The sequence below is a fragment of the Microcebus murinus genome, chromosome 3, assembly GCF_040939455.1.
Source record: "Microcebus murinus isolate Inina chromosome 3, M.murinus_Inina_mat1.0, whole genome shotgun sequence".
NCBI classification, from domain to species: domain Eukaryota; kingdom Metazoa; phylum Chordata; class Mammalia; order Primates; family Cheirogaleidae; genus Microcebus; species Microcebus murinus.
The window spans coordinates 71,901,353-71,916,639 of NC_134106.1; the positions used below are offsets into that span (position 1 = coordinate 71,901,353).

The 15,287-nt window shown below is 37.6% G+C and overlaps 1 protein-coding gene across 5 annotated transcripts in view; it reads left to right on the forward strand.

Annotated features, from left to right (window-relative positions):
• The window catches only part of KDM3A (lysine demethylase 3A), a 57,745-nt gene that overhangs the window by 25,967 nt on the left and 16,491 nt on the right, over window positions 1–15,287 (forward strand). For all 5 annotated transcript variants that reach the window (XM_012774325.2, XM_076000955.1, XM_012774326.2 and 2 more), the window contains exons 11-18: window positions 2,821–3,025; window positions 7,353–7,567; window positions 10,429–10,581; window positions 10,717–10,812; window positions 11,197–11,324; window positions 12,744–12,939; window positions 14,305–14,477; window positions 14,907–15,143. In XM_012774325.2, the coding sequence (XP_012629779.1) occupies window positions 2,821–3,025; window positions 7,353–7,567; window positions 10,429–10,581; window positions 10,717–10,812; window positions 11,197–11,324; window positions 12,744–12,939; window positions 14,305–14,477; window positions 14,907–15,143 (1,403 nt within the window). The remainder of the gene's footprint in view (window positions 1–2,820; window positions 3,026–7,352; window positions 7,568–10,428; window positions 10,582–10,716; window positions 10,813–11,196; window positions 11,325–12,743; window positions 12,940–14,304; window positions 14,478–14,906; window positions 15,144–15,287) is intronic.

The window sequence follows — 15,287 nt, forward strand, 5'->3', positions numbered from 1 at the left end:
GTAGCTCAGATCTGAAATTAAAACAAAAACTCAGAATTGCATCATCTGGAAAAGGGACTTTGGTTTAAGATCTTAAGGACAGGGCTAAAACACTGGAAGAGTCTCTTTGCTTAAGGGGTTGTCCTGCTGCTCCCACAATTTGTAACAAAGTACTCTTCTTATAGGGAAAATGGTATGTGTACTTCATGCTATATTAAGTTTGGGATTGCAATATAATGATGGTAGTTATCAGAAGCTCTGTTACTAGAATTAAATGAAGAATAAAATGGCTTCAGCATGTCAAAAGTTTCAAAGCTATTACAATTTAAATATGTCTTATGATAATTGTCAGCTATGTGGGAAAATTAGTATGTATTTTGTTAACTTTTAAAAAACTTTAGGGCTGGGCGTGGTGGCTCACGCCTGTAATCCTAGCACTCTGGGAGGCCAAGGCGGATGATGGCTTAAGGTCAGGAGTTTGAAACCAGCCTGAGCAAGAGTGAGACCCTGTCTCTACTATAAATAGAAAGAAATTAATTGGCCAACTAAAAATGTAAATAGAAAAAATTAGCTGGCCATGTTGGCGCATGCCTATAGTCCCAGCTACTCGGGAGGCTGAGGCAGGAGGATCGCATGAGCCCAGGAGTTTGAGGTTGCTGTGAGCTTGGCTGATGCCATGGCTCTCTCGCCCGGGCAACAGAGTGAGACTCTGTCTCAAAAAAAAAAACTTTAAAAACTATTTGAGTCAGTAAAGAATTAATATATCTATACTAGCTTTTTACTGCAGGCCTCTGTGAAACTAGAGGGCAAGATGGGTGGATATGACTTGAGTCTTTTTTTAATATAGTTAGAAGGAGAATAGAAAAAGAACTTTCTTTGCCCAGTGATACTTCTAACCCAGCTTCTTCATTCTTCAGGTTTAAGATGACATAGCTGTTATTTTGCATAAAGTTTATTGCATAAGGTTATCCTGTTCCCCAGGAATTATGTAACTCTCAAAAGAAAGTGAATATTCATAACCATATCCTTGTTCTATTTCTTTATTCTTTTTGAGTCATCAGCCCTCACACTCAGCTAGTTTTAAAGCAAATTCTTTTAATATTATGTGAAGAAACAGTAAAAATTTTAGTGCACTAAGCTCATGATAGATACACAAGTGAGTAATGGAGTCCAGCTTTGTCTCTTGTAATATATTGTGCAGCTGTTCCCCATCTAATGTGATTTTAAAAGAAATGAAAACCTAATCACATTCTGCTATCTACTGTGACATTTGACTGAGGAGTTAGAGAATGTGATCAGAACCTACCAGGATTTCTGAGCTGTGTCCATTAGTACTGTTTGTTGGTACAGAAAGACTTGGAAAGCTGTTCTGCTCCCTTGCTCCAATCTAGAAACAAAAGCAAACTGGAGTCTAGAAATAAAAGCAAACTGGAGTCAAACAGCTTCCTTTTTTCTGTTCAGATATGTGACTCCTCAGAAGTGGCCATTGCCTTTTTCTCTTGGCTCTGCTCTGAATTGAGAGAATCACTAATGGAATCAACTATTGCTGTCCTCACTGAAAAGCTAGATTTAACGAGTTCAACTTCCATATTATTTCTAGATATTTCTTCTTTTAAGCCAGGAAAGAACAGATAAGATAACTTTTGGACTCTACCTTTGGAAACCTGGCCCAACTCAAAGGATGATGTCTTTTGATATCTGAGTAATTAAAACTCCATCCTTAAACTGCTAATCTTTTATTTTCCCTCCTTTCTTACTTTACTTTCTCTTTTACTATAACTGAATAAGAATGTTTAAGGGATCAAGGACTGACAGCATTGTTTAGCATTTTACAGTGTGCTCTAGTCCTGCTTTAAAAAAGATGTAAGATTAGATTACCTTTAAGGTAATTATTGAAGATGTTTATTTTATTAATATTTAAAACCTTCTTTGGTTTGGAATCTTCCAATTTTCTCCAAGACTCTCCCACCTGTCTCTCAACTTGTTCCCCAGAAGTTATTTGTTTTTGTCTTTTGTTTGTTTGCCTAAGAACCTATTTCCCTCTTCTTAGCTCCCTTGGACTTTAGAAAAGGTCTTTGCTGTCCATTTTCTACAAAATATTCCATAAGGCTCTTGACTTACAAATGGGTTCTTTTATATGTTACTTGTACTGATGCAGTGATTGCTCTTTACTGTTAATGTCTCTACTTTCTCTCTCTTTTTCTTTAGAAATCATGTTAACATTTCAAGTTCTCTTGCCCATTACAAGTTAAAACTTAAAACCTGCATTTTCTTAGAATCATAATCCTGTCTTTAGCTAATGCTCTTATTTCCTGAGTGGAACCTATGTGTGAAGAAAATTAAAGACACATCAAGAGTCAAGTGACATCTCTTGGAGGCATTTAGAAGATAGCTCTTACTTCATAGACTAAGGGGCTATGCAGGAAAGCTATTTGGTTTTTAATTCAGAGTGGTTAGCTTTTGTGTAGTAATTTAGAAAACACACCTTAAATCAGTCTTTTTTGAGTTTGGAAAGTGACAGAACTGATGTCCACAAATACAGGCCTCTGTTGAGATGAATCTGTCTCTGCATTGCTAATGTCACACTGAGTTTCCATTTTTGGAAGTCTTACTAAGTATACACTAGCTGTTTTACTTGTTTTATAAAGAGAGTAAAACTTTTCCAGTTGTTCTGGTAATTGCCTTCTGTTGAGCCATTTATAGAAATTATAACTGAACCAGGAATGGAAAAAGGGGAGTTCTCTTTTTGGGGTAATTGGGTTTTTGAAGAGAATTCAGTCAGATATTGATGTGATGTTCAAAAATTTGAGGTCCTATTTTCTTAATCTTTTGTGTCCTTAGCTCCATCCCGGAAGTCAGTTTTGACAGACCCAGCTAAACTCAAGAAGCTACAGCAGAGTGGAGAAGCCTTTGTGCAGGATGATTCCTGCGTGAACATTGTCGCACAACTGCCCAAGTGCCGGGAGTGTCGCTTGGACAGTCTCCGCAAGGATAAGGATCAACAGAAGGACTCGCCTGTATTTTGTCGCTTCTTTCATTTCAGGAGGTGAGGCAGTTTGGAGAAAGCTTAGATAATCTGGGCCCTCTGGCATACTTTTGGGTTCCTCTTTTATCAGCAGTAAATCTAGAACCAAAAAGGTAGAGATTAATACCATCTGTGGGCTTGAGAATCTAGATCTTACTGCATTTATTATTTACTTTTCATTCTCCTTTTCAATTTTTTTAAAGCAAAGAAGCTTTAAAATATAAACTATTTCTAAAAGTAACAGTTACTATAGAAAAATGCTGAAGGTTCTGAAAAATCACTATAAATAATTACTGTTAACTTTATAGTACATTTTTAATGTTTGTATTATCATAAAATGTATTCAGGCATACCTACTTGGTATATTGCATATACTGTTTTGAATCTTACCTTCCCATAGTAGAAACACTTTGATCATGTTAACCTTTCTACATAGTAGTAACACTTTGAACATGTTAACTTTTTTCTGCACATACTTTTTAATTTCTGTGTAAGACCCAAGGTGTTTGATAATTGATTTAACCAATTCCCTTGTTGGTATTAAGATTATTTTGTATATTTTGCCATTAGAAATAATGGTGAAATGATAATCTCCTTGTCCACATCCCTGATTATTTACTTTGGAAGGATTACTAGAAGTGGCATTACTGGTCAGAGGTGTGTGTGTTTTAAGGTTTTGATACACATGTTCTACAAGATTACTCTCTAGTTTTACCTGTATCCAGACCCACTGCATGGTTTGAACATGCCTATTTTTCTACTTTTGCCAGCAGGAAGAGACATATCTTTTTTAAGACCTTTTCCAATTTTATAGGCAAAACTTTCACATTTATATTGTATTTTTTAAAAATCAAATTTATCTTCTTTAAATTCATTTATTCTGAGTCAAGAGAAAGACAGCCTTCTCCTTTGTTGGTATAAACTAACAGTGTTGTTCTGAATATTGTTGAACTTTAGATATAATTCACTTTCTCAAGAAATTAGATACTTTCAGATTCAGCTAGTTTTAATCATACACAGAAATGTTGACTTTAATTTCTTCCTGTTTTCTTCCTCCCTTTCATTTTATCTAAGTCAAAAGATTGCTGATGAGCTGAATTAAATACACAGGCAATTTAGATCATTATTATATGTGTGTTCTTAACTTTCAGATTCAAGCTTATTTAACTGAACTGAAGTTTTTAGATACTAGTTTGCCCCATTCATTTCTGTGTAAATTGCAAAAGCACGTGATAAAACGTGTGGGTGGTATTTAGAGCTGTGATACCATTAACATATGCATATAGTAATATATATTGAATAACACTTGGCCCAGAAAAAGCTCTCAGTAAAGGTTAGCTCTGTTATACTTACTCTCAGGAGAACTTTTTTTTACACAGGTTAACTATGTTAAGATGTGTACGCATTTGTACTTACTGTGTTTCCCCCAAAATAAGACAGGGTCTTATATTTATTTTTCCTCAAGAAGACACCCTAGGGCTTATTTTCAGGGGATGTGTTAATTTTTTTAGGTACAGTACAGCAATCTGCATTTATTTAAATATAGTTAAGTCGTCTTATTCTGGAACATCATAACTCTCCAAACCCCGAATTCCATCCTGAATTTCTGTGGTTCTATTTCCTTTAGAACCATTGGCCCCAATCTCTTATGTCAAGCAATAGAGCTCTCATGAGGCAGATGAGAAGGGCTGCACATCTTCTTTACTGCTCTGCGACGAAATGCATGGGGTTGTGCAGATATGCTGCGTAGCCACGCCCATCACTAGGTCTTATTTTCGGAGTGGGGCTTATATTGCGCAAATGCTTAGAAATCCTGCTAGGGCTTATTTTATGGGTAGGTCTATTTTGGGGGAAACACGGTATATATATATTTTGGAAAAACCATGAAATGATTGTGCTTTGTACAAGTCTTTGTGTTCCTATTATAGACTTGCTTTCATGCCATTAAGGCTCCTGTACTATAAAAGGTATAACTGGACTGGGTGAGAGAGTGTTTGGTTTAAGTTGCAAAAGCATTTTAGGGGAGGGGATAATTTTTTTCTTTCTTTTATTCTTTGTAATATTATTAGAGATTTTTAAAAAACACTATACTTTTGTAACCATCTAGAAATCATTGACTTTATGACTTAGCTGTTTTTCCATTTTAGACTTCTTTAAAGGGAAAAGTACTTTTGCTTAATGTTGCATATTAGAAGCCAGTCTAGTAGAAAATAGAACAAACTCACTTCTCTAGTAAAAGAACATCATAATTAAAATTTTTTTTCCTGATACTTAGAGTGAAGATTGAGGCTGTCCTTAGTTTCCTTATCAAGTTTATTTCTCCTTAAGTTCTTCTGTAGATAAAATAAGAGTAGGGGGTTGTGTTTATATGGTAAAGGTCAGTTGCCAAGTTCTGTTGCCATTACCTCCTCCTTTTAAATGTTTTCAAATGTATTCTTTACTGTTATGACTATTTCAGTTAAAAACTTGCACTTTTTGGGCTACTTGAAATAATTTTGCATCTGTTATGCACCTCCTAGTCTCTTGTCCTTCTAGTTCATTCTACACTGTTGTGGACAAATGGTTTTTCTAAAACTCGAATTTGTGTGTTTCTCACAGTCTCAAAGAGTTCTGATAGCTGCCCAGTGCCTAGTGAAAAAATCAAAGTCCCCAGCAAAATGTTGAAGGCTTTCAGCGATTGATCCCAACTTACCTCTCCAACTTCCTCCTAATTCTTACCTATTTGAATAATCTTTTGGTCTGATCGAGTCTATTGTCACCCAATTCACGGGTAGTTTTCTTTTTTTTTGTACTTAATACTGTCTCCTGGACATACTTTCTTTTTACCTAATTATCTACCTTTTCTTACAAGGCTAGCTCAATTACTACCTTCACCATGAAGTCTTCTTCATATTAGCCCCACAAAGCGCATAGTCAATATTTCCTTCTCTGCTCCTATAAGATTTAATGACTGTCACAGTATTTGTCATAGCCTACTTCACTGTTTTATGTCTATTTTTATTATTGTTTTCTTTAAGTAGAAATGGGGTCTTACTATGTTGCCCAGCCAGGTCTCTAACTTCTGGCATCAAGCAATCTTCTCAATGTCTATTTCTCTTTTTTTTTTTTTTTTTTCTTAATAAAAAGCCTTCATCAATGTCTATTTCTTATGTCTCCAACTAGAAATAATGTGTTTTTTAAAAATTCAAAACTAATACATAGCTTATAAAAAACATTCAAGGGATATAGAATATTGAAAGCAAATGCTGAAAAAGTGTTCTTTCACTCAACTTCTTTGGTTCTGAGGCTCATTTTAATGGTTTTTCTCATTCCAGGAGTTTGCACAGTAGTGTGCAGCTAGGGTTCAGCTGAGTACTGAGTACTTCACAGATCAACATGGTCATTGCTTCATTAATGTCTGGAGTTACCCTTCTGTTGCATTGGGGTTCTTGAAGTAGTAGTTGTATTCAAATCTGATCTGACTATTTATCAGCTTCTGTTTGTGATTGCCTTACTTCTATAGCAACTTGTGGATCGTCCTTGCTGCTAAGTCCCAAGTCCAGCAAGTTGAACAGTTGTCCCTGAAAGCAGTGTGATTATATCTTGGTTTGAATGCACAATACAGCTCTCTTCCTCTCCTTCTCCCTTACTCACTCCCCCTCTCTAGCTTATCTTTTGGGGGAAAACTTAAGTTTTTTTAATCTTTCTACTAATACTGCCAAATAATAATTAGCTATGATTAGCCATAGAGATTACAGAAAATTGGGATAGATTTTGTTGATTTAAATAGTATTTCGGCTGGGTGTGGTGGCTCACGCCTATAATCCTAGCACTCTGGGAGGCCTAGGCGGGCGGATTGCTGGAGGTCAGAAGTTCGAAACCAGCCTGAGCAAGAGCGAGACCCTGTCTCTACTATAAAATAGAAAGAAATTAATTGGCCAACTAACATATATAGAAAAAATGAGCCAGGCATGGTGGCGCATGCCTGTAGTCCCAGCTACTCGAGAGGCTGAGGCAGGAGGATTGCTTGAGCCCAGGAGTTTGAGGTTGCTGTGAGCTAAGCTGACACCACGGCACTCACTCTAGCCTGGGTAACAAAGCGTGATTCTGTCTCAAAAAAACCAAAAACCAAAAATAAAAATAAATAAATAGTATTTCAATAGGCCAGGGATGGTGGCTCACACATGTAACCTCAGCACTTTATGAGGCTGAGGTGGGAGAATTGCTTAAGGCCAGGAGTTCGAGACCAGCCTGGGCAACATAGTGAGACGCTGTCTCTACAAAAGGAAATTAGTAACTACAAGATATAAATCAGTTTGTGTGTGTGTGTGTATACATATATACACTGTTGTTTTCCTGCTTCCCCTAGGTTACAGTTCAACAAACATGGTGTGTTGCGGGTAGAAGGCTTCTTAACACCGAACAAGTACGACAATGAAGCAATTGGCTTGTGGTTACCTTTAACCAGAAACGTTGTGGGGACTGATTTGGACACAGCAAAGTATATCCTGGCCAATATTGGAGACCACTTCTGTCAAATGGTGATTTCTGAAAAGGAAGCTATGTCAACTATTGAGCCACACAGTAAGAGCATCTCTTAGGGGGTAGGATTTTTGAATCCAACTTGATTTTTGTCCCTGACACCTAAATCCCAATTGAATGGTTTCATTTTCACCCTGAAGTTTAGATGACTTCGATATGATGAGGTTGCATTTTTCCTTTTGTTAGGAAAAGTAAAGGTGAGGTGGTGATGGAAGTGACACAGCTTCGCCAGCAGTGCAGGCTCACCAAAAGGGGATGAGGTCTCAGGTTGATTTATTTTGAGGCAAAGGTTCCTAATCAGGAATATATTTCATAAGAATGGACAGGCTCCAACCCACATCCACTGATTGAGAGTCTGCAGGGCTGGGTCCCAGGCATGAGAATGGGAACAAACTTAGATTAAAATGATTGTCAAGGTTTGAAGAGAGTACTTGGAAGTTCTGCTGTGTCTGTGACCCTACTCCTTAGGAACACTCTCATGCTGATCTTGCAGCCCAGTAAGCCACAGCGATGAGTGTGGGCGACACATTAGAGCCAGAACTCCTTCATGACATCTCACAGTAGGATGTCTTGGCGACAACACAACCTCTTTCTGTCTGTGTGGCTCTGTAGAAATGAGATACCTAGCCAGAAGCACTGTGGAACATCTGTCTTATAGATGCTCACATTTTCCCATCATTTTATCTTAACTGAATGGTTGAAAGTTAAAAGTGATGCCTTTCATTCCTTGTTGTAGACTTTGCACAATCAAATATGTTGAAGACAAGCATCCACACCAGTTGTGAGATTTTGGTTGTAACCATCAGAGACTAACTGAAGCTAGCTGAAGCACAAAAATAACTTAGTGGGTAGGTGTGTATAAGATTACATCTCAGAGTCCAAGGAACAGGAACTAGGCATTCCTAGAAGCAGAAATCCAAAGGTGGATGAGAGAACAGGGAGTGAGCTCCTGGGGCAGCCAGAGTCTTACTGAATGAAAGCAGCTGGAAAAAAAAAATAAATGAATAAAATTAAATTTAAAAAAATAGAAAGGAGCTGGAAAACAACACTGTTTCTTTTGGAGTAGTAGAGACTCTAATAAGTTAAGAATCTTCTTAAATTTTTTTTCTCCTGTAATCTGTTTAGGACAAGTGATAATAGTTTTCCATTTTCAGTTGAGATACAAAGTTTCTTTATTAAATACATTTAAATAAAAGTAGTAGATTGAAAGACAAGTTCTTAAGTGACTGGTCTAGTGGTTGTATATACATGACTGCAAAGTGAAAAGACTTTTGAAATGTATTAGTATATTTGCTCCTGAATCAAGCAAAGCTGTTTTAATAAGTGATGGTTTTTTCTTTGCTAAAGGTGAGTCATCTGAAAAAGCATTTTTTTCCATAGAGTAAAAGGCACAGATGGTTGTCTTTTAAGAGTATAATTAAGAAACTTTCATCCTTGAAGATTTAAATGTGTTTAACCTTTCCTCCTTGTATTTTTGATCATCCTGTTCTTCTTTCTTTCCTCTGTGACAAGCTGGTCAGATTGGCAAGAGAAACTCACTGTGAGTGTTACTGAAAGATGCCACCATACCCAGAGGGGCTGCCCTCTGATCCTTAGAATAGGAAGCAGATCTTGACCATTATACTTTTATTCTGTCTTTTCAGTTACAAATAATCATTACATGGGTGGCTAAGAGATCTAAGAGTACTTTTTAGTGAAATAGTCTAATTAGAGTGACCTAGGTGAAGTTCATAAGATCTCATTTGTAAAACACCTGAAACTCTATGTATTATGCCCAGGGCTATTACATTATAATAATATGGCAGTTCACTCCACAAATGGATTGATTTGGTGCAATTGGATTAATTTGGTGTAAACTGAAGTTTGGTCATTTGGGTTATGTTCAGTTTGAAGAAAGGATGAATTAACCACAGACTAGATTAGGAAAAAGATATTCTGCATAGAACAAGAGTGCAGCAGTATTGATCCAGTGTCGCTCTGGAGGGAAAGACATAAAGTAGTAGGAAAGACTGACTGACTGAGTGAAAGGAGTTTTCTGGTCAGTAGACATTGGGCTTTTCTATGACCCACGAGAATGTCCTCCATTTTTGTGTACTTCTTGAAGCTTTCTGATACCTGATTTGGTACTCCTTCATGCTGGAGAAGGTCTGATGGCCTGTTTGGTCCTGGAAGGCCCTCTCTCCCGTTAATTAGGTCTTGGCTACTAGAAAAGAAAATCCTGCTTTGTAGACTCCCAGGTTGTACCTTAACCTGCTGGATATTTGGTTAGCGTGAGTCAGTCCTGGGTGCCTGCATCACTCCTGGCACTGGCAAAATCAAGTTTCTGAATCTTGTTGGTGAAGTAACTGACTTTTGACCATTGTGCCTGCACTAAATTAATGTGCTGCTCCCTCCAGACCCCCTAAGTACCCTGGGGTTTTTAATGGGCAGTGTGAGTAGATTTAGGACATCTATGACTTGCCTGATGCTGTATGCTGACTGTAGGGGTCATGGAGCCAAGTAAATTTTTTCCCCCTTGGAGAAAACCTGGCTGCTGCTGACTTTAGATTCTCAAAGGGGATCATGACTCAAAAGGTTAATAACCACTACTGTGATACCTGTGCCTGAGCTCTGGCTTTGTAACTACTGCTGCATAGCCCGAACAGAGTCCAATCTCCTAGTAAAACTGTGCCTACATATATAGAATGTGAAGAGGTGTGTCTGAAGTACAAATGCAAATTGATGAGAGTGCTGAGGGAATCCAGGAGAGCTTCATGGAGGAGGCAGCATTTGCCATGCAGGCTGAACAGAGTTCACGGGAACTCTAGTCACAAGGATTGACGACTCTCTCTACCGTTCATGTTTGATTTCAGAAGCCCTCTTCATCCCCAATAAAACACTAAGTGATTTATTGATTTTTGCAGGACAGGTTGCTTGGAAGAGAGCTGTCAGAGGTGTTCGAGAAATGTGTGATGTGTGCGACACTACCATCTTCAACCTGCACTGGGTGTGTCCTCGGTGTGGGTTTGGAGTGTGTGTGGATTGCTACCGGATGAAGAGAAAGAATTGCCAACAGGGTGAGAACTGACTGGATTCTCCTGTAGCCCCCTTAACACAGTTAAATCAAGCCTTTCATTGATTTGTGGTTGATAGATTTCTGAAGCATATGGGGCCCGAGTCCATAACAGTTACTACAAATCAGTTATTTGCAGGTGCTGCTTACAAGACTTTCTCTTGGCTAAGATGTGTGAAGAGTCAGATACATGAACCAGAGAACTTAATGCCCACACAGATCATTCCTGGAAAAGGTATTTCATGTGGTACAGTGATTTTTCTTTCCCCTTGTCTTGGTTAACTCATAGGGGCTGGTAGTTTGGTTTTGCTTTATGTAGTGTAATTACTTGCTACCTTTATTTTAGTATGTACAATAAGTTGTCCAGAAGTGTATTCAATAATGCTCCCAATACTTTTTGATTGAAGTCTTGTGGGTAGTTTTGTAGCAGAAAGAAATTGCATTTGGGGAAGGCCCATGTTGAAAAATGAAAAGTAAGGAGTGGGTAAAGTAATAATGTGGGAAATGCTGGCTTCTATTCTATAATGTTGAAGTTGAAAGTACCTAATATCGTTGTTCAAATGTTTACCTCTGTTCCCCACCCCCACCCCACCTAACTTTTTTTTTTTTTTTTTTTTAGCCCTCTATGATGTTGGAGATATTGTTCATTCTGTAAGAGCAAAATGGGGAATAAAGGCAAATTGTCCCTGTTCAAACAGGCAATTCAAACTCTTTTCAAAGCCAGCCTCAAAGGAAGACCTAAAACAGGTATTGCTGTTTATGCCAGATTCACCATCCCTTGTGATTGTTGTCTGTTTTTCAAATAACCCAAGGATTTCTATAGTGCATTTGAAAGGAACCTGGGGACAGCTGTCAGGAGAGAAAGAGACATTTAATGTGACAGTTCAGAGACCCATTCTCTTCATATAACTTTTGTGGACTTCATTTGTGGCCTCTTTTAGTTGGTTTTACATTTATGTTTCTTGACAAAGCAAAAACCTTTTCTGTTACAGTCTACCTGATAAGTTGGTGTCAAATTTGTATGGGTTCTTAAAAGTTCTCATGTATTTTACAGAATGAAAGTTTTTTAGGTCAGTTTAAAAATGTTTTAAATTCCTAAATATATTTTACCTATAATGTTTATGAAGAGTTGAAGGAAATAATGATGAACCTTTATGTACTCATCAACCAATATAAAAATGTGCATTTTCTTGGTCTTCATATGCCTCTACCAGGTGGCATCCCTTTCCTCCTTCTACTCCCTGTTATCCCCTTTCTCTCCTTTTCCCAGTAATCATTATCCTGTCCTGTGTTTAATAACAAGAAATTTACATTTTTATAGAGCTGTGATGTCAAAAAGCGGCATGGGAGTGTAGAAGAGTTGTGATCTTTGGAGTCAGAACTGAATTAGAATTCTTTTCCTGCCACTTTCTAGTTATGTTAATTAGGCTCAAATGAGCTGATTTGTATGTGCTTCCGCTTCCTCATCAGTAACACAGGAATAATAAATGATGTTGATGCTTGGGCATCACAGAATTACATCACATGTAAAGGGAGGGCCTGGACCATAACAGAAATTTGAATATTCTTTTTCCTTCTTCTCGTGTATATATAAATTCACTAGCTGAGTTGTCAAGGCAGATTTTTAGGTAACAATAATAAGTGATGTGCTCTTTCCAGGTTTCTTTTTAAGTTTATAAGTTCTTTTAAGAGCTTCTCATCTTATTTTAAAACTAAATCAAAAGAGCTTATTCACTTTTTCTATATCCTGTTTCCTTTCAAAATCACAGTTTTACCTTTCCAGCCTGTCATTTAGTAATTTTACAATCATGTTTTGAGTGCCTATTCTGGATTCTGGGGTGAGTTTACATGGGAAATAGGCACAAACTGGTCGTTTTGAGGCAACATGGTCTATGGAGTGATTGGGAGATGCAACAGCAGGGATGGGCTATAAAGGGGTGTAGGGGGAAATACCTTGCTCTATTTAAGTTGTCAGCATCTCTCCTACCTAGTACTTCTGTTACTATTGCAGGATTACTGCAGCTTTGGTGATATCCAGGGCTATTTATTAGGTGGTTTTCTTTTGGATATTTACCTCTTACTCGTGGGGCTGTTAGGGAAAAAAAGTAAAAAGAGAAAATGTCATTCTTTAGCTTATGTAAATTCCTCCTTTTTTCCTTAACACAGACTTCCTTGACTGGAGAAAAGCCAACTCTTGGTGCCATGCTCCAGCAGAATCCCTCAGTGTTAGAACCAGCCACTGCGGGTGGGGAAGCAGCCTCCAAGTCAGCCAGCAGCGTGAAGCCTGCCTGTCCAGCCAGCACATCTCCTTTAAACTGGCTGACAGACCTAACCAGTGGGAATGTCAATAAGGAAAACAAAGGTGAGTGTTTCCTGCTTTCCAGTTTGTTCTTGAGTACTTTAATCCATGCACAGAGGGACTTGATAACCTCAGTTGCTATGAGAACAGTGGCTAGCAGTTGTGTGGAATGGAAAGTGGTTCCATGTAGTCATCCAGGAACCTGCCACAAATGAAAGTGTTGAAATGCAGTGCCAAACAGGAGAACTTTTGCTGCTGATAGAACTCTAGATAAGGTTGAGATTGTGAGCTCTACCACTGAACCACAGTAAGGTTGAGATTGCGTTCAGCAAGAATGGAGTGTGCTGAGATTTGTTTTAATAAGTGATTTTTTCCACATTTCTATCCTTACCCTGTATATAGTTCCTATTTTGTCTAAACTAAAATGTACTGGCTTTAGTTTTATTTTTGTCATCTGTGCTGTTGTCTCAGGATGCTTAATGATAGTACAAAGAACTATCTTTGGAATCAGGTAGAATTAGATTAAAATTTAGGGAATTCTGCTTTATGACTGTGTTACAAGAGAGAAAAATTGTAGGTTGATTTCTTTCATGCAAAGATCCTGAACAAAAATGTTAGTGAATCAAATTTGACACCACAAATAGAGGAGTTATATAGCAAGATTTTTTTCACAAATGCAGTGTAGTTTAACATTCAAAAATTTAGGCAAAAAATCATGTGACAATATGCAGAAAAACATTTAGTAAAATTCAGTACCCATTTATGATTGTAAAAAAACCTTTCCAATTAAGAGTACAAGGGAATGTCTTTAATCAAGAGTTTCAACAAAAAACTGACAGCAAATATCATAATTAATGGTTGAAATTTTTTTTAATTGGTTGAGGTTTTTAACAGTTTCACTTTGGGTTCAAGAATGAGACAAAGGATACCTGTATTACCTGTATCACTACTTCATTAAGCATTGTACAAGGAGTCCTGGCCAGTGTAGTAAGGCAAAAAACCCCAAAAACCCAAAATGTGAAGGAGATAACACTGTTGATATTTGTAGACAATACCTGTGAAAAACCCAGAAGATCTACATTTACTAAACATATTTATCCAGGTTGCTAGATACAAGGTCAGTTTACAAAAATCAGTTGTATTTTGTATGCCCAAACCAAACAAATAGAAAATAAAAGTTTAAAAGATAGCTTTACCATAACATTATCTGGACATTGGATGTTTACTGTTTTATCATCAAAACAGGATTCCTGTTTTGGGATTTTGGGAATCCTTGTCTAGATGAATAATATCATTAGTATTTATCCCATTAAATTTTTTGGTTCCAGTAAATGAAAACCAAGTTCTAAAGTATTTCTGCTAAAAGAATACTAAGGGATTTGACTTTCAGAATGCTTTTTCATCTGGATGTTTTTGGTTTTATTTTAGAAAAACAGCCAACCATGCCAATTTTAAAGAATGAAATCAAATGCCTTCCACCCCTTCCGCCTTTAAGCAAATCCAGCACAGTCCTTCATACCTTTAACAGCACAATTTTGACACCTGTAAGCAACAATAATTCTGGTTTCCTCCGAAATCTCTTGAATTCCTCTACAGGAAAGGTATGTGCTTGTTTTACTGTTTGTCCTCCGCCTTGTAAAGTTGCATAGAGACAGAACAGGAAGATAGTAGAGAAGTATCTAGTATCTAGAAACTGAAAGTAGAAAGGAGGGTATGAATTCATGCTTACCTTTGTGGGTACAGAAGGCATTGACAGGTGGGTTTCACAGGGCTGTAATTCAGGGCTGGGCCAGTTTTTCCTGTAACACTTTTTTCTATATACACTTCTATGACTTGTGATGTCAAGTTAGGGACAAAGGACATGCATGCCTCTTTATCTGAGGGTCCTGGCTTGGACTCTTTTCTGGGATTTGTAATGTGTATGGACTCTTTTCTGGATTTGTAATGTATACTTATTCTACCATTATAGGGATGAGATTTTTGGTGGTAGGGAACGAAATATTTAAGATTTGTGTTCTTTCTTAATTCAGACAGAAAATGGACTCAAGAATACACCAAAAATCCTTGATGACATCTTTGCCTCTTTAGTGCAAAATAAGACGTCCTCTGATTTATCCAAAAGGCCTCAAGGACTAACGATCAAGCCCAGCATTCTGGGCTTCGACACTCCTCACTATTGGCTGTGTGATAATCGCTTGCTGTGCTTGCAAGATCCCAACAACAAGAGCAACTGGAATGTGTTTAGGGAGTGCTGGAAACAAGGGCAGGTAATAGGGGCCTCTGCTCCCCCAACCCAATTCACACCTCCCTCTCAGTTCCTTTGGCAGCTTCCACTGCAGCTCACTGCACTCAAATATAAATGGCATTTCCTTTACCTCCTGTTTTTATACTTTATTGTTTAGAGTGAATAT